The sequence below is a fragment of the Grus americana genome, chromosome 27 (assembly GCF_028858705.1).
Source record: "Grus americana isolate bGruAme1 chromosome 27, bGruAme1.mat, whole genome shotgun sequence".
NCBI classification, from domain to species: domain Eukaryota; kingdom Metazoa; phylum Chordata; class Aves; order Gruiformes; family Gruidae; genus Grus; species Grus americana.
Window position 1 is genome coordinate 2484312 of NC_072878.1, and position 24373 is coordinate 2508684.

At 52.6% G+C, this 24373-nt stretch overlaps 2 protein-coding genes across 2 annotated transcripts; one reads left to right on the forward strand and one right to left on the reverse strand.

The window, feature by feature from the left end:
* Positions 1 to 8950: 8950 nt before the first annotated feature.
* On the forward strand, positions 8951 to 13143 carry LOC129196915 (olfactory receptor 14A16-like; the record flags this gene model as incomplete). The annotated part of the gene is made up of 2 exons (XM_054804883.1): positions 8951 to 9592; positions 12775 to 13143. Coding segments are annotated over 2 exons (1011 nt in total), but the record flags the coding sequence as incomplete, so codon positions are not given.
* Positions 13144 to 21085: 7942 nt separating this feature from the next.
* On the reverse strand, positions 21086 to 21700 carry LOC129196916 (olfactory receptor 14J1-like; the record flags this gene model as incomplete). Its single annotated transcript, XM_054804884.1, has 1 exon — positions 21086 to 21700. A coding segment is annotated over one exon (615 nt), but the record flags the coding sequence as incomplete, so codon positions are not given.
* Positions 21701 to 24373: the final 2673 nt, after the last annotated feature.

A 24373-nucleotide genomic window follows, 5' to 3' on the forward strand; every position in this document is an offset into this window, starting at 1 on the left:
TTCCCAGCTGGGTCCCCTCCAAGGGGATCTATGAATCAAGCTGGCCCTACCCAATCAAAACTTTTCCATACTGTGGAAGGGGATAAAGTCCCCGTAGTGCACATAAAAAATATGCTGTGGAAGACAGTCGGGGTTACTCCTGCCTCGGGCAAAGGCAAACCCATCCGTAGGATTGCTTTTGCTCAACAACCTGGGTGTACTTGGTGGGTGATGCAGGAGGATCGAGAATTCTGATGTATACCTCAAGGGGATTTGATTTTGGGTGAGAATAACCAATGTCTGGAATTGCATGATGCTAATTGCTGTATAATACCAGATGTCACCACTACTATGGTGGCTCTATGCCCTATCAACAGGATTACAGATTAATGAAGAATGAATTTTGATGAAACTGAGCAAAGTGCCACGATGATAGATCCAGACAAGTGCAGTGGTGATGGAACCAGAACTGGCTTCAGCATGCAACAATCTCTGCTGCTGTAAAGGATGACAGAGGGAGCCTGAAGTCATGGTCTGCATGAACTCAATGGACATTTAATGAACATTTATGGACATTTTACAGATATTTCACAGGAGTCGTCCATTGACTAATGATATCTGTGTGTACATCTCAAAGGACAGGAAAAGTGGTGGTGATTAATTGCAGCATATTGGAAAGTGTGAGACCTGGGCATGATGTAAATGGTATAGCATAAGCGGTGGATGCTGTCCTGGTTTTGCAGGGATAGAGATAATTTTCTTTCTAGCAGCTGGTGTAGAGCTGTGTTTAGGTTTAGGATGAGAACAATGTTGATAACACACCAATATTTTAGTTGTTGCCAAGCAGTCAAGGACTTTTCAGCTTCTCATAGTGGCCTGCCAACAAGATGGCAGGGGACACTCAAGAAGCTGCGAGGGGGTGCAGCCAGGACAGCTGACCCAAACTGGCCAAAGGGATATTCCATACTGTATGATGTCACGCTCTGTATATAACGGGGGGGGTGGGCCAGGAGGCAGCGCGGCTCGGGAACTAGCTGAGCATTGGTCTGGGTGGTGAGAAATTGTGCTGTGCATCACTTGTTTGTACATTCGTCTATAATTATTGTTGTTGTAGTTGTTGTTATGACTACTACTATTATTATTGTCATTCTTTTATGTCCTGTTAAACTGACTTTATCTCAGCTCACAAGTTTTACCTTTTTTCTTTTCCATTCTCTCCCCATCCTAGTGGGGGGAGTGAGCAACTGGCTGCGTGGTTGTTTCAGCTGTCTGCCAGGTTAAACCACGACAATCCCATAGTATGTGATCCCAGCCTTTTTTTTTTTTTTTGTAATCATCATAATTATCATTATTGCTGTTTGACTCTTCTTCACGGTTATTATGTTTTATGGAGAAATGTTTGCATAGGTGTCACTACATGTGAGGCACATAATACTTTGTGTCGCCCGGCGCCCTTATGAAAGTGTGTCTAAGACTGGCTCGGAGCTGGCCTATCTCATGGCATCTCTGTAATAAAACGGGATCTGCTGGTGCAGTGCTTTCAGGCTGGGCTCTTCCTCCAAAGAAGCCTGAGGAACTGTACCCCTCAAGTCCCTCTTCCTCCATGTGTTGGGGAGTACAAAGCTCAATGGTTGTGAGCTTCTGGAGACCTAGGACTGGATTTAGGAGTCACCAGTTGGTGTCTGGTGACAGTGAAGATGGTGAGTGTCAATGAGGGATGTAGCCAGGGCTTTCCCACAGGTGACCTTGAAGACACCAGTCCTCCAGGAGGGACATCTGGAGCTGCCCGGAGAGCATGGTGGTTCTCTAGGGACAGCATGTTCCTGAGGTGGTGTGGAGGTGGAAGAAGGCTGCAAAGAGAGGGTTTGGGGCCTAAACTAGAGGGGATGTGCAGACCTCCTCTGGGCACTCTCCAGATACTCCCCACCTGTCTCCAGCAGGGATTCCCACAGAGGGACACAGTGGTCCAGATGTGGTCACACCAGGGCTCGGTGAAGCCAGGCAAAAACTCAAGATGTCTGGGTGGCCATGCTCCTCTTAATGCAGCCCCACATGCAGCTGGCCTTGGTCGTGGTGAGCACGTACCACTGGCTTGTAGGATGTTCCTCGTAGCACCCAGGCCCTTCTCCTTGTGGTGAGTGCTCAGCGCCAGGACCCAGCCTGCCCTGATGTGTGGGGTTACTCCTCTCCCCAGTGCAGAACTGGCCATTTCTCCTGGTATACTTTAAGAGGTTTCTGTTAGCACATCTCTCCCACAGTTCCTCAAGGTGCCCCTGGACTGAAGTTCCATTTGGTCAGCTGTTCATGTTTGTTTGCAGGTGGCTCACCCTGATGGTGGTGTCTATCACTAGGTAACAGCATGAGGAGTTGCAGGGCTCTACAGACAATGAAAGGAGTTACTGGGTTTAATTGCTGAGCCAGGTGGGACTTACCATGACAACCACCTCTGAAACACCAAAGGAGGGTACAAAGCCAGCAAAGCCAGGGCCAGTGGAAGAAGAGTGAATGAGGGTTGGGCTGTTTCTGTGCTAGGCCGTGTTAGTGGAAAATGTATACCTGTACAGGCACACAGACAACATGGATCCCTCCAGGAACTGGTCTTAGACCCCTCTGTCTATCGAGGAGGTGACTCCAGGATACCCTCACCCCCACACACAGACAAGTACACATGCACACCAATGGCGCTCTGCAGCACAGAATCACAGAACCACTGAGGCTGGAAGGCAGCCACCTTCCACCTTCTCTGTCCTTCCTCTTCAGGCTCGACTTTAGGCAGAAGCGCCTTTCTCGTCCATGCCAGCTTCCTGCCACCTTTTCTTGACTTCCTGCATGTCAGGGTGGACAGTTCTGGAGCCTGAAGAGGAGATCCTTGACCATCGAACAGCTCACGGCACCCCCTCTTCTCTGCAGGGCCATATCCTATGGGATTCTTCCAAGTAGGTTCCTCACCAGGCCAAAACCTGCTCTCTTGAAGTCCTGTTCTTTGCCTTGTTCCCATCTTTCAGGAGCCTCAACTCTTCCTTCTCACCCTTGACTTTTTACATCCTGACCAGCTCTTCCTTGTTTGTAAGTGGTGTGGGTTAACACCAGTAAGAAATTAGGCACCACACTGCAGCTCACTCACCATCCTCCCCCACAGCCAGGGGGATGGAGCAAGAGGGAAGGAAGAGTAAAAGCAAGAAAACTTGGGGGTGAAGATAAAAATTGTTTAATAAGAGCATGGGAAGTGGAAGAAGAAGGACAACAAAATAAAAAAAGTGATGCAAAGGCAATTACTCCCCACCTCACACAGGTAGACAGATGCCCAACTGTTCCAGAGCAAAAGATGGTAGCAATCACTAAACGCCATGCCTCTCCCTTTTTGGAATCATAGAATCATACAATCTTTAAGGTTGGAAAAGACCTCTAAGATCATCAAGTCCAACCATCGGCTCAACACCACCATGTCTACTAAACCATGTCCTGAAGTGCCACATGTACGTGGTTTTCGAACACCTCCAGGGATGGGGACTCCACCACCTCTCTGGGCAGCCAGTTCCAATGCCTGACCACTCCTTCAGTGAAGAAATTTTTCCTAATATCCAATCTAAACCTCCCCTGACGCAACTTGAGACCATTTCCTCTTGTCCTATCGCTAGTTACTTGGGAGAAGAGACCAACACCCACCTGGTTACAACCTCCTTTGAGGTAGCTGTAGAGAGCAATAAGGTCTCCCCTCAGCCTCCTCTTCTCCAGGATAAACACCTCCAGTTCCCTCAGCCACTCCTCATAAGACTTTGCTCCAGTCTCTCTACCAGCTTTGCTGCCCTTCTCTGGACGTGCTCCAGCTCCTCAATGTCCTTCTTGTACTGAGAGACACAAAAATGAACATGTGCACTCAAGGTGCAGCCTCACCAGAGCTGCGTACAGGGCCACAATCACTTCCTTACTCCTGCTGGCCACACTATTTCTGACACAAGCCAGGATGCTCTTGGCCTTCTTGGCCACCTGGGCACACTGCTGGCTCATGTTCAGCCAGATGTCAACCAGCACACCCAGGTCCTTCTCCACCAGGCAGCTTTCCAGCCGCTCTTCCCCAAGCCTGTAGTGTTGCCTGGGGTTGTTGTGACCCAAGTGCAGGACCCGGCACTTGGCCTTGTTGAACCTCATACAGATGGCCTCTGCTCATTGATCCAGCCTGTCCAGATCCCTCCGCAGAGCCTTTATACCCTCAAGCAGATCCACACTCCCACCCAACTTGGTGTCATCTGCAAACTTACTGGGGGTCCACTTGATCCCCTCATCCAGATCATTCATGAAGACATTAAGGAGAACTGGCACCAGTACTGAGCCCTGGCGAATACCGCCAACTGGTATGAACTCCATTCACCACAACTCTTTGGGCCTGGCCATCCAGCCGGTTTTTAATCCAGTGAAGCACATGTCCATCCAAGCCATGAGCAGCCAGTTTCTCCAGGACAATGCTCTGGGAAATGGTGTCAAAGGCTTTACTAAAGTCTAGGTAGACAACATCCACCGTCTTGCCCTCATCCACTAAGTGGGTCACCTTGTCATAAAAGGAGATGAGGTTACTCAAGAAGGACCTGCCTTTCATCAACACATGATGACTAAGCCTGATTGCTTATCCTGTGTGTGCTATGGGAGGGCACTCAAGATGATTTCATCCATAAATATAACAGGGATAAAAGGAGCCTTCGCATATAAACCTTTGTCTGGTCAATATGCTGGTCTGGACATGCCCTGCGCCTGAACTCAACCGTCTGATGTGTCTCCTCGTTCAGCTCCATTTCTAACTCTGTTCCTGGCTGGGGGGCTCTCTATGCTGTGTGCGTGCATGTGCCGGGAGCAGCTCTACGTGCCATCAAGGGGAGTCAGACCAGCTGTCACAGAGGCCCATGTGTCTGTGCTGCCGGCTGCGGAGCGAGTGAGGTTACATGCATCAGTGTGCAATTGGTGGTGAAGATCAAGCTGGAGTCACTGGTGCAAAGGTAAAGTGACCTGGGAGCCAAGGCTGTGTGAGCCACTCCGATGGTGAGACCATGGAGAGGCGGGTTCTGGAGGAGGAGGGGAGTTCAGTGCCAGCTGCTGTAGAGTCTGCGAGTTGACTGAGAGACTTCATTCTGAGTGTGTGGGGGGTGTGTACACATGCACATGTGCTGGTATTTGCAGGGGGGAGGGGATGGGGGAGCATGGAGCTGCAGCAGTCGTCACCTCTGTCAGGCTGCTGGATTTGGCTTCTGGAGGGATCCATGCTGTCTGTGTGTCTACACAGCTATACATTTTCCTCTAATGCGTCAAACAGCCCCACCCTCATTTCTTCTTTCTCCGCTGACCCTGGTTTGGCTTGCTTTGTACCCTCCTTTGGTGTTTTGCAGACTCTCTTCATGGCAATTCCTACCTGGGTCTGTAGAGATCTGCAACTCCTCATGCTGTTCTCTTGTGAGACTCCACCATCATCAGGGTGAGCCACCTGCACACAAACAGTAACCGCTGACCAAGTGGAGCTTCAGTCCAGAGGGACCTGGAGAAACTCGGGGATTTGGCCAAAAGAAACCTCGTGACGTTGACAAGGAGAATTGGCCAGTCTGGCCTCAGGGAGAAGAACCAATGTGTACATCAGGGCCAGCTGGGACCTGCTGTGCTGAGGAGGGACTCTGAGGAGAAGGGCCTGGCAACTGCGAGGGACACCATCCGAGCCAGTGGTTTCTGCTCACTGTGAAGAAGGCCAGTTGCATACGGGGCTGCGTTAGGATGAGCATGGTCACCCAGAGCAGGGCAGTTCTTCTGGCCCTTGACACCGCACTGGCGGGGACCCCCACACATGGCTTTGTCCCAGTTCTCGGCTCCCTCTTTTGCTGGAGCTGGGAGGAGCTGGAGAGTGGCCAGAGAAGATGTGGCCAGGTGGAGTTTGGGGCCTTAAGCAGATGGGCTGTGTGGAGGGGCTGAGAGACCTGGGCTTCTTTGGCCCCTTTGCCCAGTGGTGGAGAGGCTCAGGGCAGTCTAGGAGTAGCCTGAGACTGCTTGAAAGGTGGTTTCAGAGATGGTGGAGCTTTTCTCAAAACTGGGAAACATCATGAGAAAGACAAGATGCCACCAAGTGCATCTTGGGAGGTTGAGATGGGACACAAGGAGAAAGAAATGTCCCTGCAAGTGCAGTTCTGTGGTACAAGAGGCCACCCAGCAAGAGTCTGGATCAGCCAGAGCTTTGCCTTTCAATGAACAGTCTGTGAGGATGGAGAGATATCAGTAAGGGTAGGAACACACTCAGGTGAGACCCAAGTTGGTAAGCAGGCTGGGTGTCCAGAGCCTGCAGGGAAAGAGGTGCAGGTGTGGGACACCATAGGACATCCTGTGGTGGAGACATCTGGGGGCAGTGGCAAGGCTGAAAGCCCCCAACACAGCCAAGGTCTTGGTCTGCTGGGCTGTGGCTGTTCTCTCTGCAGGTGATGCCTGTGAGGAGACCTCTTCTCATTAGAGCACCAGGACTTCATCGCCCCCTTGTCACAACCTGTGAGCCTGAGAAAGAGCGTGTGGTAGTCCTGCTCTAGGCATTGCACATCCCCACATCACACTGGCCCAGGAAGAGCCCTGAGACACGTGTGAGGCACCGGGTCTCCCCTCCCAGGGGCTGGGGGTCACAGCTTGGCCCTTTGGCTTGATGAAACACACCCAGGATTACTCAGCATCAGAGCCACCTTGCCATTGCCTTTGCCTACCTGTCATCCCTGCCTCCACTTGCCTGCTCCAACCAGCCCCAGAGTTGCTTTGTCAGGGATGGCCCTCAGGGGGACCCATTAATGCTCCAAGAAGCTGTGGAGTTTGCATCGGACTGTGACTTCTGGAGAGGTTTCATCAGCTTCCTCTCAGGGTCTGAGCTTCATGGACTCATCCCCAAACCCACCAGAGGGGTCATTAACATGCCGCCTTGGGCTGGTCCTCTGCTGCTGAGCTGCTCCAGGCTCCTGGGATGGAGGGAGCTCATGGCAAGTGGGCTGTGCTGCAGAGAGACATCTCTGGCCAGGAGCAGCTCCTCTGCAGAGCACAGCAGGGCTGAGGGCTCTGCCTGCAGGCACCGAGGGGAGAACAGCGAGGCAGAGAGAGCTTAAAGGCAGTTGGAAATGGGAGGCTTGCTGAGAGCTCACGCAAGGAGAAATCTTCAGAGCCCTTGACACGGTAAGTCTCTGGGTGCAGGGCAATGCCAATGCGGTTCCTGGAGGCATCTCCTCAAGCTGGCAGAGCCCACAGCTGCTGGGATCTGCCAGGTGGACTCCGTGTGCAGAGGCAAGTTTGAGTGGCTGTGAATGCAGGTGTGCAGGCAGGGGTGCCCAGTTGTGTCCTTCAGAGCAGGGTCCCTGCAGCCCAGGGGCTGTGTGCCAGGGCAGGGACTTTGCCGCCTGCCAGGGTCAGCCCTCAGCCTGCCCGGGGAGCTGCCCAGGGCACTGCAGGGAGAAGCTGTGGGTGGAAGGAGCGACCCCCTGGAAGGGCAGGGCAGGGTCCTTCTGCTCTTCAGAGGGTGCTTTGTTTGTGAGGGCTGATTACAGCTTGAGATCACCCCTGGGACATTTGCCATGGCACTTCTCAAGGAGCATGGAGATCCCCTTGGGCAGTGCCCTGGTGCCAGGAGGGGTCTGTAGGGCAGAGCTGAGCACACAGAGGGTGGGATGGGCTCTGTGAGCAGGGACAGGGAGGAGAGGTGTGGGCAGAGCACCAGCTCCTGGCAGGGACAGCTCCAGGCAGCAGAGACATGGGCAGGGAGTGGGAGGAAACTGCAGCCAAGCCCTGGGCTAGGCTGCCTTCAGGCTGCTCTCTTGTGGTCCCTCACTCTAGATGTCTGCTGGGCGTTGTCTGCTGAGCAATGAGCTGACTCTGCCTTTAGGACATCCCATCTTCAGGACATCGGACTGTCTGCTTTGCCTGTGCTGCTGGGCTTGGGAGCTGCCCCAGAAGAGCACGGCTGTGCTGTAGGATCCCAGGGAGTGCTGAGCTTTCCCTTGGAGGTCAGTTCTCTCCTCTCAGAGGCCTTTGCTTCTTTCTGAGAGAGGCCATGTCCTTCCCTCTCCATCACAGCTTCACCTCTGTGCTGCAAAAAGAAGAGTTTGCAGATCTGCCCTTTGAAAAAGCACCCTCCTGATTTCATCAGTCCCGTTGGTTTTTTTTTTTTTTTAAAGTAATTTAATGCACAGTCATCCTTGAGGTACCAGAAGTTAAGCACAGGGCATGTGGGAACAAGACTGATGGGCAATGCAGCTCTCCTGACTCTGCAATGAGACACAGAGAGTTGAGCCCTTTCGCCTGTCTTGTCTGAAGACTCCACACTTTCAGTCATAAAAAGGAGTATTTCTTCCTTAAAAATCGTACTAAACCGGATGTGATGGTAGAAAAACACAGAGAAAAATCACCATAAAGACATGCTCAGCCGCTCTTCTGCAGCCCACACTCTCTGGAGTGATGAGTGCAGATATTGAACATTTCCATCAAGGGTGAATTGCATCTGACAGCCCTGGTGACCATCGGGGGTGTCAAGAACCAGCTCCCATGTACTCACTGGAGCAGGGCAGAGCTGACTCCTTGGCAGCACAGGGGCAGAGGTCCTGCTCCTCACAGCACACTCAGCCAGCACAAAGCAAAGAGAGGAAATGCCTTGGAATTGGGGGACATGGGGTGGGATCTCTGTGAAAAATGGAGTGGCTTTGCTCAGAGAAGTCTGTTGTAATTTTCCCCTGTCTTTTCCTCCTTAGGGGAATGCCCCTAAGTGAAGAACCAGCAAATGACCAGGAACAGAAGCTCCATCACTGAGTTCCTCCTCCTGGCATTCGCAGACACACGGGAGCTGCAGCTCTTGCACTTCTGGCTCTTCCTGGGCATCTACCTGGCTGCTCTCCTGGCCAATGGCCTCATCATCACTGCCATAGCCTGCCACCACCACCTCCACACCCCCATGTACTTCTTCCTCCTCAACCTCTCCCTCCTCGACCTGGGCACCATCTCCACCACAGTGCCCAAAGCCATGGCCAATTCCCTCTGGGACACCAGGGCCATCTCCTACACAGGATGTGCTTCTCAGGTCTTCTTCTTTTTCTTTCTGATCTCAGCAGAATATTTCCTTCTCACTGTCATGGCCTATGACCGCTACATTGCCATCTGCCAGCCCCTGCACTACGGGACCCTCCTGGGCAGCAGAGCTTGTGTCCACATGGCAGCAGCTGCCTGGGGCAGTGGGTTTCTCGATGCTGTGCTGCACACGGCCAATACATTTTCTATACCACTCTGCCAGGGCAATGCCCTAGACCAGTTCTTCTGTGAAATCCCCCAGATCCTCAAGCTCTCCTGCTCAGATGCCTACGTCAGGGAAGTTGGGCTTCTTATATTAAGCTGTTTTTTAGGTTTTGGGTGTTTTGTTTTCATTGTGCTGTCCTATGTGCAGCTCTTCAGGGCCGTGCTGAGGATCCCCTCTGAGCAGGGACGGCACAAAGCCTTTTCCACGTGCCTCCCTCACCTGGCTGTGGTCTCCCTTTTTATCAGCACTGCCATGTTTGCTCACATGAAGCCCCCCTCCATCTCCTCCCCATCCCTGGACCTGTTGGTGGCCGTTCTGTACTCGGTGGTGCCTCCAGCAGTGAACCCCATCATCTACAGCATGAGGAACCAGGAGCTCAAGGATGCAGTGTGGAATATGATGACTGGATGGTTTTTTAGAAGTAATACACTGCCCATCCTCTCCATATCACTTGTAACATAACTAATTACAGGCCTAGCCTGTCTTTTATATGTTTTCTCATTGTTCTTATTATTGATTTTATTTTCTTTTTTTTTCACTTGTGATAATGTTGTTTAAAAGAATTTTTATATTCATACCAATTCTAATTCATTATAGACCTGTTTTGTTTGACTCAAAGACAGTGTAAATGAATTTCCACATCCTCTGTGGATTTCGACATTAAAAAAGACCCTGCAGTGACATTTCTGACTGAGATTTTTCCCCCAAGACCTTCTCTGGAGCTGCAGAGGCCGTTCCTGTGTACAGAGTCCCTGCACAGCAGATCTCTGACAGAGCTGGCCTCTGTAACAGCATTTCCACCAGGAAAGGCAATCTCCTCAGGGCACTGCCCAAAGGCTTACGTCTTTTTCCAGTCTTGCTCTCAAGAACATGCCCAAGGAAGAGACTCTGGAGAAAACTGTTGCTTTGCTTGTTTCTCCATGGGCGCAGAGGGATGAGATGAGGGTCCCAGTGTGCTCTTCCAGGGACTGAGGAATGGCTCAGGTGTTCCTTGTGGGTGGACAGCACCCACACAGATGCTGAATGGACTCCAACTAAGCTGCCTGGGGCTCGACAGCCTGTGGTAGGGCTGATGGCAGAGGAGTGTTTTTCTGGAAGGAATGAGGAGCTGCCAGGAGAGCCCAGGGGATCTGCAGGGACAGCACGTGCCAGGAGGTCAGCAGGGAATGGAGCCCACTGAGCACGAGCCTGTGCAAGGTGGCGTGCCCCAGAGATCAAGTGCTAAATGTGGGTGTGAACCACCAAGTGAGGGTTCTGCAAGGCCAGGGGACACAGCAGGCACAGGGAAAGGAGCCTGGTGAGTGGTTCGTTTTCCCATCAGTGGACTGCCATAGACTGGATGCAGTGCAGCACCCAAACACATCTCATGGCATTGGCAATAAGGCAGGTCACCTCTGAGCAGCCTCCATGGCCACATAAGAGCCTCTGTGGGAGGCAGTCAGTGGCAGTGATGTCCCTGAGCTGGGTCTGCCTCCCAGCCTGACCAGCACGTCCCTTGCAGAGTGCCCCTGTGACCCCAGGCCCCACAGCCCACTTGCTCTGCAGAGCAGCTCCACCAGCTCAAGGGCTGTGGAGAGCATGGGCAGGGGGTGTAGGAATGGCTGGCCAGGCCAGCACAGATGTGCCCACCTTGTCAAAAGGCTCTTTAGAGACATGGGATGTCCTGGTGTTTTCCCAAAAGTGGGATCGTTTACCCCATGTGCAGTACACCAATACACACACAGAGCAGAGGTATTTTATTTATTTCATGTCTGCACAGAGATGGTTGCAGGGTGGTAATGCCACAAAGCTAGCACACTGCACACAGAAACTACAACATAGTTATCTTGTTGCAGGATTAGAAAAAAACACTTAAATTTATGCTAATTGGTTAGTAATTACCACATCATCTGCTATTGGTTAAGCATATTTGAATTAGCACTCACACTCCTTGAAGGGGTGTGTAGAGGGTAACTTGCGTAGTCCTTTAATTAGGTCGGTGGTCCCCTTTCCCCCAGTTACTGCATTTTTGTTGACTTCAGGCTTTTATAGCAATCACCCAGGTCTCTGGGTCTTCTGAGGCAGGATGTTTCCCTTTTATCAGTCTTTCAGCTCCTCTTCTTCAAGGGTCCAGTCATTAGCAAAGCAACGCAGTGTATTTAACCCTGAATTAGACAGTGTCTAAGCATTAACCCAAACACATTCCTCACCCTGTCAAGTGGAAAATTCTACTTGACAGATATCAATACTGTCACTGTCTACAGCTGTCTTATGGGATGGTGCAGAGGAGAATGAGTCAGACTCTTCCCATGTGGGCACAGTGGAAGGATGAGAAGCCATGGGAAAAAGTTGGGATGTGGGAAATTCTGACTAGACTTAAGAGAAAAGAAGCTGCACTATAAGGTCCATGAGGCACCAGGAACAGGCACTCCGAAAGGCTGTGGTACCTCCACAATGGAGATATCCAAGCCTCAACCAGATGTAGTGCCATGGGGGGGGTTTCATCATAATGGGTGACTACCTGGTGCGGGGGACAGAGGCACTCATCTGTTGGCCCAACCAACCATCTAGAGAGGTTTGCTGCTTGCTGGGGACAAGGATCCAGGATGTTGTGGTGGGACGTCCAAAGCTCATCTGGGTCTCTGACTACTGCCTCCTGCTCTTAACCCATGTGGGCCCAAATGACACTACCAGGGGCAACCTGGACAGTACCAGAAGTGACTACAAAGCTCTGGGGGTGGCACTGAAGGGCATGGGGGCCCAGGTGGTGTTCTCCTCAATCTCGCTGGTGAGGAGAAAGGCACTACTAGGACAAGTTAATAATTAACTGCAGAACTGGGGTAGGGTTTTGGGTTCAACGACCATGGGACCCTGTTTGCAGACCAGCATCGTCCTGGCAGAGATGGGATCCACCTCACTAAGCAGGGCAAAGCTATTTCTGCCAGCAGGCTGGCTGACCTCATAAGGAGGCCTTTGAACTAAGAATGATGGGGGAGGGAGAGAGTAACCAGCAGTCCTCTAAGGGAGTGACAGGATCAATGAGCAAGGGCATGGGGTGATGTGATGGGAAGGGATCACAAAATCAACAAAATCGGGCTCAAGTTCAGTGCTTGCATGTAAGCAAGCAAATGCCTACAAAGCACCATGATGGAGAAATCTCTCACACCCTCTCCAAGAACTCAACATGCTGGGGTTCCTCTCTAAAGTGTCTGTACTCTAACGCATGCAGCATGGGGCATAAACATGAGGATTTAGAGATCGGTGTGCAGTTGCAGGGCAATGATCTTGTTGGGATCATGGAAATGTGGTAGGATGGCTCCCATGATTGGATGTTGCAATGGAGGGATACAGGCTCTTGAGGAAGGAGAGGATGGGATGACAAGGAGGGGGAGATGCCTTTTATGTGAGAGAACAGCTGGAGTACATGGAGCTGTCTGGGGATGGGTAGGGAGCCAAGAGAGAGCTTAAGGGTGAGGATTAAAGTGAGACCAGGAAAGGGTGGCATTACAGTGGATGTCTGCTATCGGCCACTCGACCAGGAGGAAGAAGTATATGAGGCCCTCAACAGGCAGATAGGAGCAGCCTCACATTGGCAGGCCCTGGTCCTCACGAGAGATGTCAACCACCTCGATATTTGCTCAAAGGACAACACAGCAGGGCATAAGCAAGCCAGGAGGTTTGTGGAGTGCCTGGATGAGAAATTCCTCACTCAAATGGCAAAGGAGCCAATGAGGAGAGGTGCTCTGCCTGACCTCATCCTCATCAACAATGAGGGGCTTGTTGGGGATGTGAAGGTCAAAGGCAGCCTTGTGACCATGAGATGGGGCTGTAGTGACCATGAGATGATGGAGTTCAGGTTCCTGAGGGCAGGCAGGAAGGTAAAAACAATCTCAGAGCTGCGGGTTTAAGGAGAGTAGACTTTGATCTCTTCAAGGATCTGCTTGGAAGAGTCCCATGGGATGTGGCCCTGGAGGGAAGGGGGGCCCAAGAAAGCTGGTTCATATTGCAGGATCACCTCCTCCAAGCTCAAGAGAGGCGCATCCCATCAAATATGATGTCAGGCAAAAATGCCAGGAGAGCTGTGTGGATGAACAAGGAGCTCCTGGCCAAACTCAAACACAAGAAGGAAGAATACAGAGGGTGGAAGTAAGGACGGGTAGCCTGGGAGGAACACAGAGACATTGAGCATGCAGGGATCTCCCATGACAGGATCTCCCTTTGCCAGGGGCTGGGGGTCACGGCTTGTCCGTTTGGCTGGATGCAAAGATTCCAGATATCCTCAGCATCAGAGCCACCTTTACATTGTCTTGGCCTTCCTGCCATTATTGCTTCCAGTTCTCTGCTCTAACGAGCCCCTGGGGAGGCTTTGTTGGTAATGGTTCTCAGGGGGACCCATTAACACTCTGAGAAACTTTGGAGATTGTGTCTGAGTTTGACTTCTTGACAGGTCTCTTCAGCTGCTGCTCCATGCCTGAGGTTCATGGACTCATCCCCAAACCCACCAGAGGGGTGATTAAAATGCTGCCTTGGGTTGGTCCTCTGCTGCTGAGCTGCTCCAGGCCCTTGGGACAGAGGGAGCTCATGGCAAGTGGGCTGTGCTGCAGAGAGACATCTCTGCCCAGGAGCAGCTCCTCTGCAGAGCGCAGCAGATGTGACACATCAAGGGTTACTCAGCCTCAGAGCCACCTTAACATTGCCTTTGCCTACCTGTCATCACTGCCTCTAGTCTTCTGCTCTAACAAGCCCCCAGGGTGGCTTTGTCAGTGATGGATCCCAGTGGGACCCATTAACACTCCCTGAAACTGTAGGAGTTGCTTCTGACAGTGACTTCTTCAGTGGTTTCCTCAGACTTCTCTCAGTGTCTTAGTTCCTGGTCTCAGCATCAAATACACCAGGGAGCTCATTAAAATGCACCAAGACATGTCTCTTCTCGTTATTTTCTGCAAGTCTTCAAGACTTACACAACTAATTGGAGAGGTCTCCAGGGTGTATGTGAAGTCAAAGATTTCAAAGATTTCAGTGAGCCCTAAATAAAGGAGTATTTTTGTTTTTTAACAGTTTGGGCTTGGTTAGGGGTTTTTTTGGGGGGGTTGGAGGATTTTTTTGTTGGGGTTTTTTTTGTTTGTTTTGTTTTTAATTTACAGAAGAAGTTATAGTAGCATTCTCCAGTCCATATTGGGCAAGGGGGTCTCCTAATGAAGTCAGGGTGGGTAGGAAGAGCTCCTCATTGAGGACAGGCACTGCATGGACAACCTTCCTCATCACTTCCCCAGCCCTGCCATCTCTCTCATGGGCCACCTGGGACTTGCATCACTTCTCCTCACATCACACTTCTCACCCAAGTCTGCAGCTGGAGGTTACAGCTCCTTTGCACCAACTCCCACCTGCTTTCCTTAGGGACCTGGCTGCACACAGGCACAGCCGCGTTGCTCTGCATGGCAAACACACAGAAGGAAAGCAGGGTGAAGTTTCATAAACAATAACTCCCGCTCCTCAACTTCATGCCAAGTCCAAGCTGCCTCCAATGAGGTTCACCATCCACAGGGAACAGCCTCACCAGAAATGTTTGAGAGAGAGAGAGAGATCAGACAGGATAGCTATAACCCCAGTGAAGGAGTTGGCTGAAGACATAATTGGACTGCTGAAAGACAGGACAGGCTTCTAACTCCCTGAAGCTCAAAGCAACACCTGGGTGGTGGGGAGGGATCTGGCTGAGCAAGGAGTAGGGAGAGGGGAAAAGTGGAGAGCAATGGGAAGGGCAGAGAGCCAGATAGTCTGTGGAAAATATGCCTTTAGAGCTGGACATTTTATCAGGACAGCTGGAAAGATTGGGGAGATGAAACACGCGGGATAATCTTCATGGTGCTGGCAATGCAAGTACAGGGGAAGAGCAATATTTCTTCTCCTGCAATTGATACACCTCCTGGAAATTCCCATTTTTGCATGGTGGGAAAACATCACCATTTGATTAAAGTATTCAGTCGGTTAATGCAAAGGCACTCAGGTGGGTTTTTTAACAGTTCCAAGCAGTTCCTTCCCTTTCCAGGCAGAGCTCGGTTGTCTGACCGTGGACATCGAGTGCCCCTGGCAGAGGCCCCGGTGTCTCTGAAGTGCTTGCCTGGGACTGGCCGCTGTCACACAGGAGCTGCAGGAGACCAGAGCCCCTCAGGAGCTGCTGACAGAGCCTGGGCAGAGGGTCCCTGTAACTGAAGACAGCTGTGTCCCTGTAGCTGCACCCCAGATCAGCTTTGGAAATGGCTTTTCCTTCTAAGAAAAGAAAAGGACACCAAATCCCCCCCAAAGATCGGAATATAAATCAAAAGGAACCAAAACCAGGAGGACAAGAACACAAAGAATTTCAGAAGCTGAAAAGTGTATTAACATATTTCTTCACTTTAGATCTTTTTCTTTACTTCTTCAATGTGCCATTTTTTTGTCAAAATCTTCTAAAATTTCCCTCATCATAAGGCCTGCAGCATTAAAAATAAGAATTCATAAAGACATCAGTGAGTGTTGCCCCAGCGGTTGGTCACTGATGGAGGCCCCTAGTAACTGGCTGCTCGGTGGCTGCATGGTCCAGTCAAGGTTCCACCTGCCTGGGATCCATTTACCCACTCCAGATCTCAGTGGTCTGGCCATCTGGAGACATGGGGGACTGTGTTAAAGGCCTTGCTAGAGTGAGGGCCCACAAATTCCCCTGGGGCACAAGGCCGTTCTTCTTAGTGGAGAACACAGCCAGGCTGGTCAAGTGGGATTTCATTTGCCCTTGGAGGCTTTTCCAACCTTGTCCATCACAGGCTTGGAACTGGCTTCCAGGAGGATTTACTCTGTCACCTTCCCAGGGAATGAGGTGAGGCTGACTGGGCTGTAGTTCTCCAAATCCTCCTTCTGGCCCTTCTGGAGGATGGGTGCAATGTCTGCCTCTCTGCAGTCATCAGCCACCTTCCCGGATGGCCCTTGAAATGTCGAGGACAGACAAGCAATATCTTGCAAGGACACGGTCCATCTTCCCCAGCACCCGTGGGTGTATCCCATCTTTTTCCATGGACTTGTGTGTGTCAGAACTGGCCCAAGGGATCCATTTGGGGACGAGGGGGACCTGGGATGAGATTTCACTGGAAAAAGGCACGGTGAAGGAAGCAATGAACTCCACAGCCTCTCCCATGTCTTTGTCACTACATGCCCTGCTCCACTGAGCCCTGAGACCACATTTTCCTCAGCTGACTCCTTGTGCTGCCAGTGAACGTACAACAGCCCTTGTCGTTGCCCTCCTTATCCCGCACTAGTTCCAGCCCCGCTGAGGTTGGCTTTTCTGGCTCCATCTTGGCACACACAGGTCATGTCTCCATCTGCCTCATGGCCAGCCTGTTTCCCCTGCCACCCTCTCTGCACTGCCTCCTTGCTCTTGGAACTCGTCAGCCAGACACTTCCTCTTCATCTTCATGGAGGGCTGCATGGATCTTGGCTCTCCAGGGTCCTGCCAAGCAGGTCTTGAACAAGCTGAGACCTGCTCTCCTTCCCTCCAAGGCTGTCACTACGCTGTGTGTCTTTCTGCTCTTGCTTGCTCGTGGCAGCAATGCCTGCCCTCAGCCTTGACATCCGCATACCGTTCTGCCTTGTCTGTGAGGACCAGAGTGCGGCCCTGGTCAGACATCAGCTGTTGGTGTCCAAAGAAAGGGAGGGGTGAGGCCGGTGAACGGGACACGTCTGGGTGCTGACTGTGAGGGCACCTCTGTTACAGCCACTTGACTGGCTGCAGCAGGCCGGAGCGCAGGCAGGGCTCAGGGACACCCTGCTCAGCACCAGCCCCTCCGGAGCAGACCTGACACCAAGCAGCATGTGGCTCCTTGCCTTGGCCTCCCGTGAGTCCCACATGCTGCCCTTGTGGCCTGGACACCATGGGGATCATCTGCAAGCTTGCTTGGGCAGCTCAACCTTCCCAGAAGTGGCGTGTGATACATTATCACCAGCCAGAAGGTTTCTCATAGCATGCTGCAAAAGGCTTGGCAGTGTGTGCACTGAGGTACAGTCTGAAGATGGGTGGGTGGGTGGGTGGGTGGGTGTGTAGAACTGTGCAGAGCCTTCTGGGACAGCACTGGAGTGCTGCAGAGGGAGTTGAACCTTGCTGGGTTTTACCCAGACTTTCAGGAGGTTGCCTTGGGCCAAAGCAGGCTCAGAACCAGACCTGGGAATTCAATGTGGACGGGGTTCACCTGGAAAGAAGATGCCAGGAGTGAGCTGATGCCCAGGCTGTGTGGGGGCTGGTCGGGTTCCTGGAGGCCAAGACAATGAAGGAGCCAAGTGATTGACAAGTGCTGCGAGGATAAAGGAGACTGCAGGAGGGTCAAGACTAGCTATCAGCTGTAAGAGGAGCCTGCACAAGCAAGGGTGGAAAGACACCCAGACAGTGGTTGTCTAAAAGACGGGGAGACAAATCCCAGGTGGAGTCCATGTCACCTGGGAATGCACCAGAAAGAGAAACTCCTTGCTGTTCACAAACACCAGGAATGCATCTAATAGTCACGGGTGGTATTCAGCTTCCCTGATTCACAAAACCTCCACATAGGACCTTCAGGGTCCAGACCATGGCCACTGAGGTGGTTAAAGGAGGATGCAATTAACATTAGGTGTAATGCAGAGCTATCCCAGGCAGTGCTTCCCAGCCTACCCTTGCAGTTACCAGGCTGGAGGAGATGTTCATTGTACTCGTCTTTGCTGGTCACAAAAACCACCATAAACATCTGTTCTCTCATCTGCTGATAAGATATTGGACAAGAGATTTGAGGATGATAAGATCATTGAGTTTCAGAGTAGATGCTGAGAAGTCTATAGAAAAACTCTCTAATCCAAGACAGGTCAGGTAAATGGTCAGACCTGGTTCCACAGGTCTTTGTCTACCTGGGTCTTGAAAACCTGCAAGGACAAAGGACTTTACAATCTCTCACGGTGATCAATGCTTGTTCCAATGCTTGGCTAGCCTCATGGTGAAAAAGGTGAGATCCCCCTTGCTGTGAGGTGTCTTTCAGCCATCCCTTCTCCAGGCTGAAGGAGCCCAGCTTCATCAGCCTTTCCTCACAGAGACACTGATCCAGCCCCCTGACCATCTCAAGGCCCTTCACTAAACCCACTCCAGATGGTCAACACCTTTCCATTCTTGGGGTTCCCAAAAGTGGACACAGTGTTCTGAATGTGGACTAGAAACTTTCCACATAGAGAGGGGGAGTCCCTACCCTCCATCTCCTGGCCATGCTGCTAGTCCTACAGCCCAGGGCACTGCTGTCCTCCCTTGCTGCCAGGGCACACGGCTGCCTCCTGTCCAGCTCCCTGCCCACCAAGACCTTTCCCACAGAGCTGCTCCCCAGCCAGGCAGCCCCCAGCCTGTGCCATTGCCAGCGTGAGTCCCCTGCAGGGGCAGAACCTGGCACTTGTCCTTGGCGGGTTTCATGAGGTTCCTCTCAATACCTGCTCTCCTCCTCCTTCAGCCCTTTCACTGAGCAGAGGCCTGGCAGAACTTTTGAGCACAGTCTAAGGCAAGGAAGGCGTTGAGTCACTCAGCCCCGCCTGTGTCTGCTGTTACGACCCCCCTCACCATTCAGCAGCACTTTCCTTGTTCAGCCTTTTACTTCAAACACAGTGGCTGAAGCTCTTCATTTTGCTCTTGATGGTGCCTGCAGCCCCCATCAGCTCCAGCCGAGCTCTGGCTTTCCTAAACACATGCCCGCACGCTCAGGTCATCTTTCTAAATTCCTCCTTCATAGCCTGTCCCGGATTCCACCTCCTCATCGTTGTGTTGTGGCTCCCATCCGTGACCCATCCCTGCCCCTGTGCAGCCCCACTGCCCCACACATGCCCCCAGGGCCCCCATCATCGGACACTGCACAGGACAGGGTGTGTCTGGGGCAGGGACACATCCTCCACCACAAGTGCCCATGCCAGACCTCAGTGTCCATCCTCAGCAGCCCTCCTTCTTCTGCAGCCAAGCAGTGCCCAGCCCCAGCCAAGCCCCAGCTATGTCCCATGCACGGGTTCCCAGGCAGCCCTGCTCGGGGCTCTGCCAAGGTCTGGGCAAGGCAGGAGGCTGGGGCAGGGCTGGCTGTTTCCCCAACACAGGCACCAAGACCAACAGCAGGAAGGAGATGGCCACAGAGCCCAACCACCAAGAACTGGGGGAGTGACCAGGGCTGGAAATGGCTGATGGGAGAGGCTGGGGGGTGATGAATGCCCTGGGGCACCTTCTCGCTCTCTCCATGCCACCAAGAGTCCCAGCCAGGGGACACAGCAGCCTGCTGCGAGTGGGTGCCTGCAGAAAGAGGTTTCTCTTTCTCATTGATTCCTCCTTTCAGGCACAGAAATGCTCCTTTGATCTCCTCCAGAGTCATCCCTGCTCTGCAGAGAGCCTTTCCCCAGGTGAGCGTGTCTGTGCTGGCCTGGCCGGCCGTTCCTGGTTCCCTCCCCATGCTCCCTGCAGGGCCCCAAGCTGGTAGGGCTGCTCTGCAGAGCGAGGGGGCTGTGGTGCCCCGGGGCCATGGGGTGACCCTGCACTGGCCATGCTGGTCAGGGTGGAAAGCAGAGCCAGCCAGAGGGGATCACAGCTGCTGAACCCCTTTCCATCTTCCCTGATGGCTCAGAAGACAAGGACAGTGCTTGGCAGGACCATGGTGTGTCTCCAGTGGCACAAAGGGCAGGGGAGGGCTGCACTAGGTCCAGCCCACAGGGTTTCCATGATGGTGTGATGAACCACTGTCTAGACTTATGTCCCTTTGCCTTCTTGCTCCTCACAGCCTCTCCTGGCATTGCAGAGCCCTCATTAGCACATGGTCTCCTCAGGTTTGCCTTCTCCTCTGGGACACTCCTCCTTGGATTGTCACTCATTTTATGAGGTGTCACTCTCTGCCACCTCCGACTTACACACTATTCCTGGAGATCCCCTCACTTCTCCTGGCAGATCTCCATTCTTCTCCAGGATGACATCTGCCATCAGCCCCACCACAAGTTGGACAGCACCAGGTAGATAAGCCAAAGACCAGTTGCTGTCTGAATGGACATGTGCAACCAAGAAGCAAGGTCTTCATCCAGCACTTGCTCCCTAACAGATCCCCCTGGGACTCTGAGCTTGTCCCCCTGAATCCATCAAGAACCCCAAAGAGCAAAAGTCCTTTGGAGGGAGCAGCTTCTTGGGTGTATTCCTGACAGCAGCTTTGGAAGGGGTGTCCAGCCTTCTGGCCGTGCCCTGAGGAGCCCTTCTGGTTATGGTGGTGTTAGCAGAGAGGCCAGCTCTGGCACGCTGCTCCACATGGCCTGCTCCTGCCTTCAGGCACAGGGATGCCACTGTAGAGACAGCAGGACTGTCACAAGTTACACGAGACCTTGGGGGTAACAGCAATGCCAGGACACAGCCGGACAGTGTGGAAGGGAGGAGAGAGCAGCCCTGTCCAGGCCGCGTCCTGCTGCTGGCCTTGGCCATGGCTCCAGGGCAGCAGCAGCCCCGACGTGAAGGCAGCAGAGAGGGAGTGCCCGCTGAGGCAGCGAGGGGCAGCCCCAAGGGCAACCCAGGCTGCTACTCCATGGGGCAGCTGGGCATTTGGCTCCTGAACCCTCCTGCATGCTGGGGCTGCTCCCCCAGCTCCAGAGGAGATGTGCACAGATGGGAGCTGAGAGAATTAACTTCCCACTGCTTTCTCCATGGAGTTTATCTAAACAGGCAACCTGGACCCATATGTACATGAGGTGTTTGGGTCAAGTAAAAAGAGGTAACAGGCAAAGAATACTAATATCACAGGTATAAAATAAACAAAAAATCTAAGAAGTAAAGAAGCACACAAAAAAAATACAGACCCATATGAAGAAAAGCTACTCCTGGCTTTTCCTGAAATACAGAGGGAGCCCTGGTGGGATAATGGGGGTCTTCTTGATCTGAAGTAGATTGCATTCAAATAGTTTCCACAGGGCATCTATGATTTCCTGGTTCCTCATGCTGTAGATGAGGGGGTTCACTGATGGAGGAACCACCGAGTACAGAACTGCCACCACCAGGTCCAGGGATGGGGAGGAGATGGAGGGGGGCTTCAGGTGAGCAAATATGGCAGTGCTGATAAAAAGGGAGACCACGGCCAGGTGAGGGAGGCACGTGGAAAAGGCTTTGTGCCGTCCCTGCTCAGAGGGGATCCTCAGCACGGCCCTGAAGATCTCCACATAGGACAGCACAATGAAAACAAAACACCCAAGTGCTAAAAAACAGCTTAATATAAGAAGCCCAACTTCCCTGAGGTAGGTGTCTGAGCAGGAGAGCTTGAGGATCTGGGGGATTTCACAGAAGAACTGGTCCAGGGCATTACCCTGGCAGAGTGGTATAGAAAATGTATTGGCTGTGTGCAGCACAGCATTGAGAAACCCACTGCCCCAGGCAGCTGCTGCCATGTGGACACAAGCTCTGCTGCCCAGCAGGGTCCCGTAGTGCAGGGGTTGGCAGATGGCAACGTAGCGATCGTAGGCCATGACAGTGAGAAGGGTGTACTCAGCTCCAAGCAGGAAGACAATCAGAAAGACTTGTGCAGCACATCCTGTGTAGGAGATGGCCCTGGTGTCCCAGAGGGAATTGGCCATGGCTTTGGGAACAGTGGTGGAGATGCAGCCCACGTCGAGGAGGGAGAGGTTGAGGAGGAAGAAGTACATGGGGGTGTGGAGGTGGTGGTGGCAGGCTATGGCAGTGATGATGAGGCCATTGGCCAGGAGAGCAGCCAGGTAGATGCCCAGGAAGAGCCAGAAGTGCAAGAGCTGCAGCTCCCATGTGTCTGCGAATGCCAGGAGGAGGAACTCAGTGATGGAGCTGCTGTTGGACATTTGCTGGTTCTTGGCAAGGGGTCTGGTTGAAAAAAATGAAAGGACAGGGAAAATTAGGACATCTTCCTCTGAGCAAAGCCACTCCATTTTCCATAGAAACACCCCCCAACTGAAATGCATTTCCTTTCTCTGGTTTCTGCTGGCTGAGTGTGTTGTGAGGAGCTGAGGAGTCAGCTGTGCTCAGCTGCGGTGGGTACATGGAGCTGGTTTGTGACAGCTCCAATGTTCACAACCGATGTCAGATGTAATCCACCTTTTATGGAAAACTTCACTCTCTGCTCTCATGACTCAGAAGACTCTGGGCTTCAGAAGAGAGGCTAGGCATTTCCTTAGAAGAATTTTTCTGGGTTTATTATTTTCCACCATCACATCTGGAGAGTTTTCTTTCTGAGTGGGAAAATACTTATTTTATCATGGAAAAAGGGAAGAGTCTTGAGACAGGACAGGCAAAAGGGTTCAGCTCTTTGTAGCTTAGTGCAGAGTCACAAGAGCTGCAGTGTCCTTTAGACTGTCACCCAGCTGCCCTGCACTTTTCCTTGTGCTGTCTTGTAGATGACCTCACACACAAATTACCCCTTTAAAAAAACCCCAAAACTAGACTGTGATGAGACATGGGGAGTCCTGGTTCAAAGGGCAGATCTGCAAACGGTTCTTTTTTCCCAGCCCAGAGGAGGAGTTGTGATTGAGAGAGAAGGACAGAGCCCCTCTCAGAGGGAAGCAAAGGCCTCTGAGAGGAGAGAACTGACCTCCAAGGGAAAGCTCAGCACTCCCTGGGATCCTACAGCACAGCCGTGCTCTTCTGGGGCAGCTCCCAAGCCCAGCAGCACAGGCAAAGCAGACAGTCAGATGTCCTGAAGATGGGATGTCCTAAAGGCAGAGTCAGCTCATTGCTCAGCAGACAGCGCCCAGCAGACATCTAGAGTGAGGGGCCACAAGAGAGCAGCCTGAAGGCAGCCTAGCCCAGGGCTTGGCTGCAGTTTCCTCCCACTCCCTGCCCATGTCTCTGCTGCCTGGAGCTGTCCCTGCCAGGAGCTGGTGCTCTGCCCACACCTCTCCTCCCTGTCCCTGCTCACAGAGCCCATCCCACCCTCTGTGTGCTCAGCTCTGCCCTGCAGACCCCTCCTGGCAGCAGGGCACTGCCCAGGGGCACCTCTGTGTTGGCAGGTCTTAAGGAGAAGATCAGATCAACCCTGAAGACACCACAAAGGTGATGTGAATGCTTTGTGTAGGCAGAGGAAAGGGTGAAGTGACTTTATGAGGTGCCTTGAGAAACCTGTTCATCACTCACTGTAATGCTGGAGGAGTCTTGGTCTCCTGTGCAAACCTGACAGCTCCATCACTGTTTCCTCCGACCATCACAGCAGTGAATTCAAAGCATGAACCCTGAGAACCACCTTTACTGACAGTTAGCCCCTGCCCTGATGTGCTTCTTGAAAAGTGGCCTGGGAAATGTCCCAGGGGTGATCTGGAGCTGTGAACAGCCCTGACCTGCACAGCACCCTCAGACCAGCAGAAGGACCCTGCCCTGCCCTTCCAGGGGGTCGCTCCTTCCACCCACAGCTTCTCCCTGCAGTGCCCTGGGGAGCTCCCCGGGCAGGCTGAGAGTTGACACTGGAAGGCAGAAGATTCCCCTGGTGTGCAGAGACCGTCCTCTGAAGTACAGCCCTGGGCACCTCCAGCTGAAAACTGTGGCTACACAGCTATTCAAAATTGCCTAAAAGAGCCCACCCCCTCCTTAGAGATCCCAGGAGCTGTGAGCTGTGCCAGCTTGAGATGTCTCCAGGAACTACAGCTCCATTGCCCTGAACCCAGAGACTTACCGTGTCAAGGGCTGCAAAGCTTTCTCTTTTCAGCTCTCAGTCAGCCTCCCAATGCTGACCGCCTTTAAGCTCTTCATCTGCCTTGCTCATCTCCCTGAGATACCCTGGCAGTGCCCTCAGCCCTGCTGTGCTCTGCAGAGGAGCTGCTCCTGGCCAGAGATGTCTCTCTGCAGCACAGCCCACTTGCCATGAGCTCCCTCCATCCCAGGAGAGCAGAAGCAGAGGACCAGCCCAAGGCGGCATGTTAATGACCCCTCTGGTGGGTTTGGGGATGAGTCCATGAAGGTCCGACCCTGAGAGGAAGCTGACGAAACCTCTCCAGAAGTCACAGTCAGACGCAAACTCCACAGTTTCTTGGAGCATTAATGGGTCCCCCTGAGGGCCATCCCTGACAAAGCAACTCTGGGGCTGGTTAGAGCAGGCAAGTGGAGGCAGGGATGACAGGTAGGCAAAGGCAATGGCAAGGTGGCTCTGATGC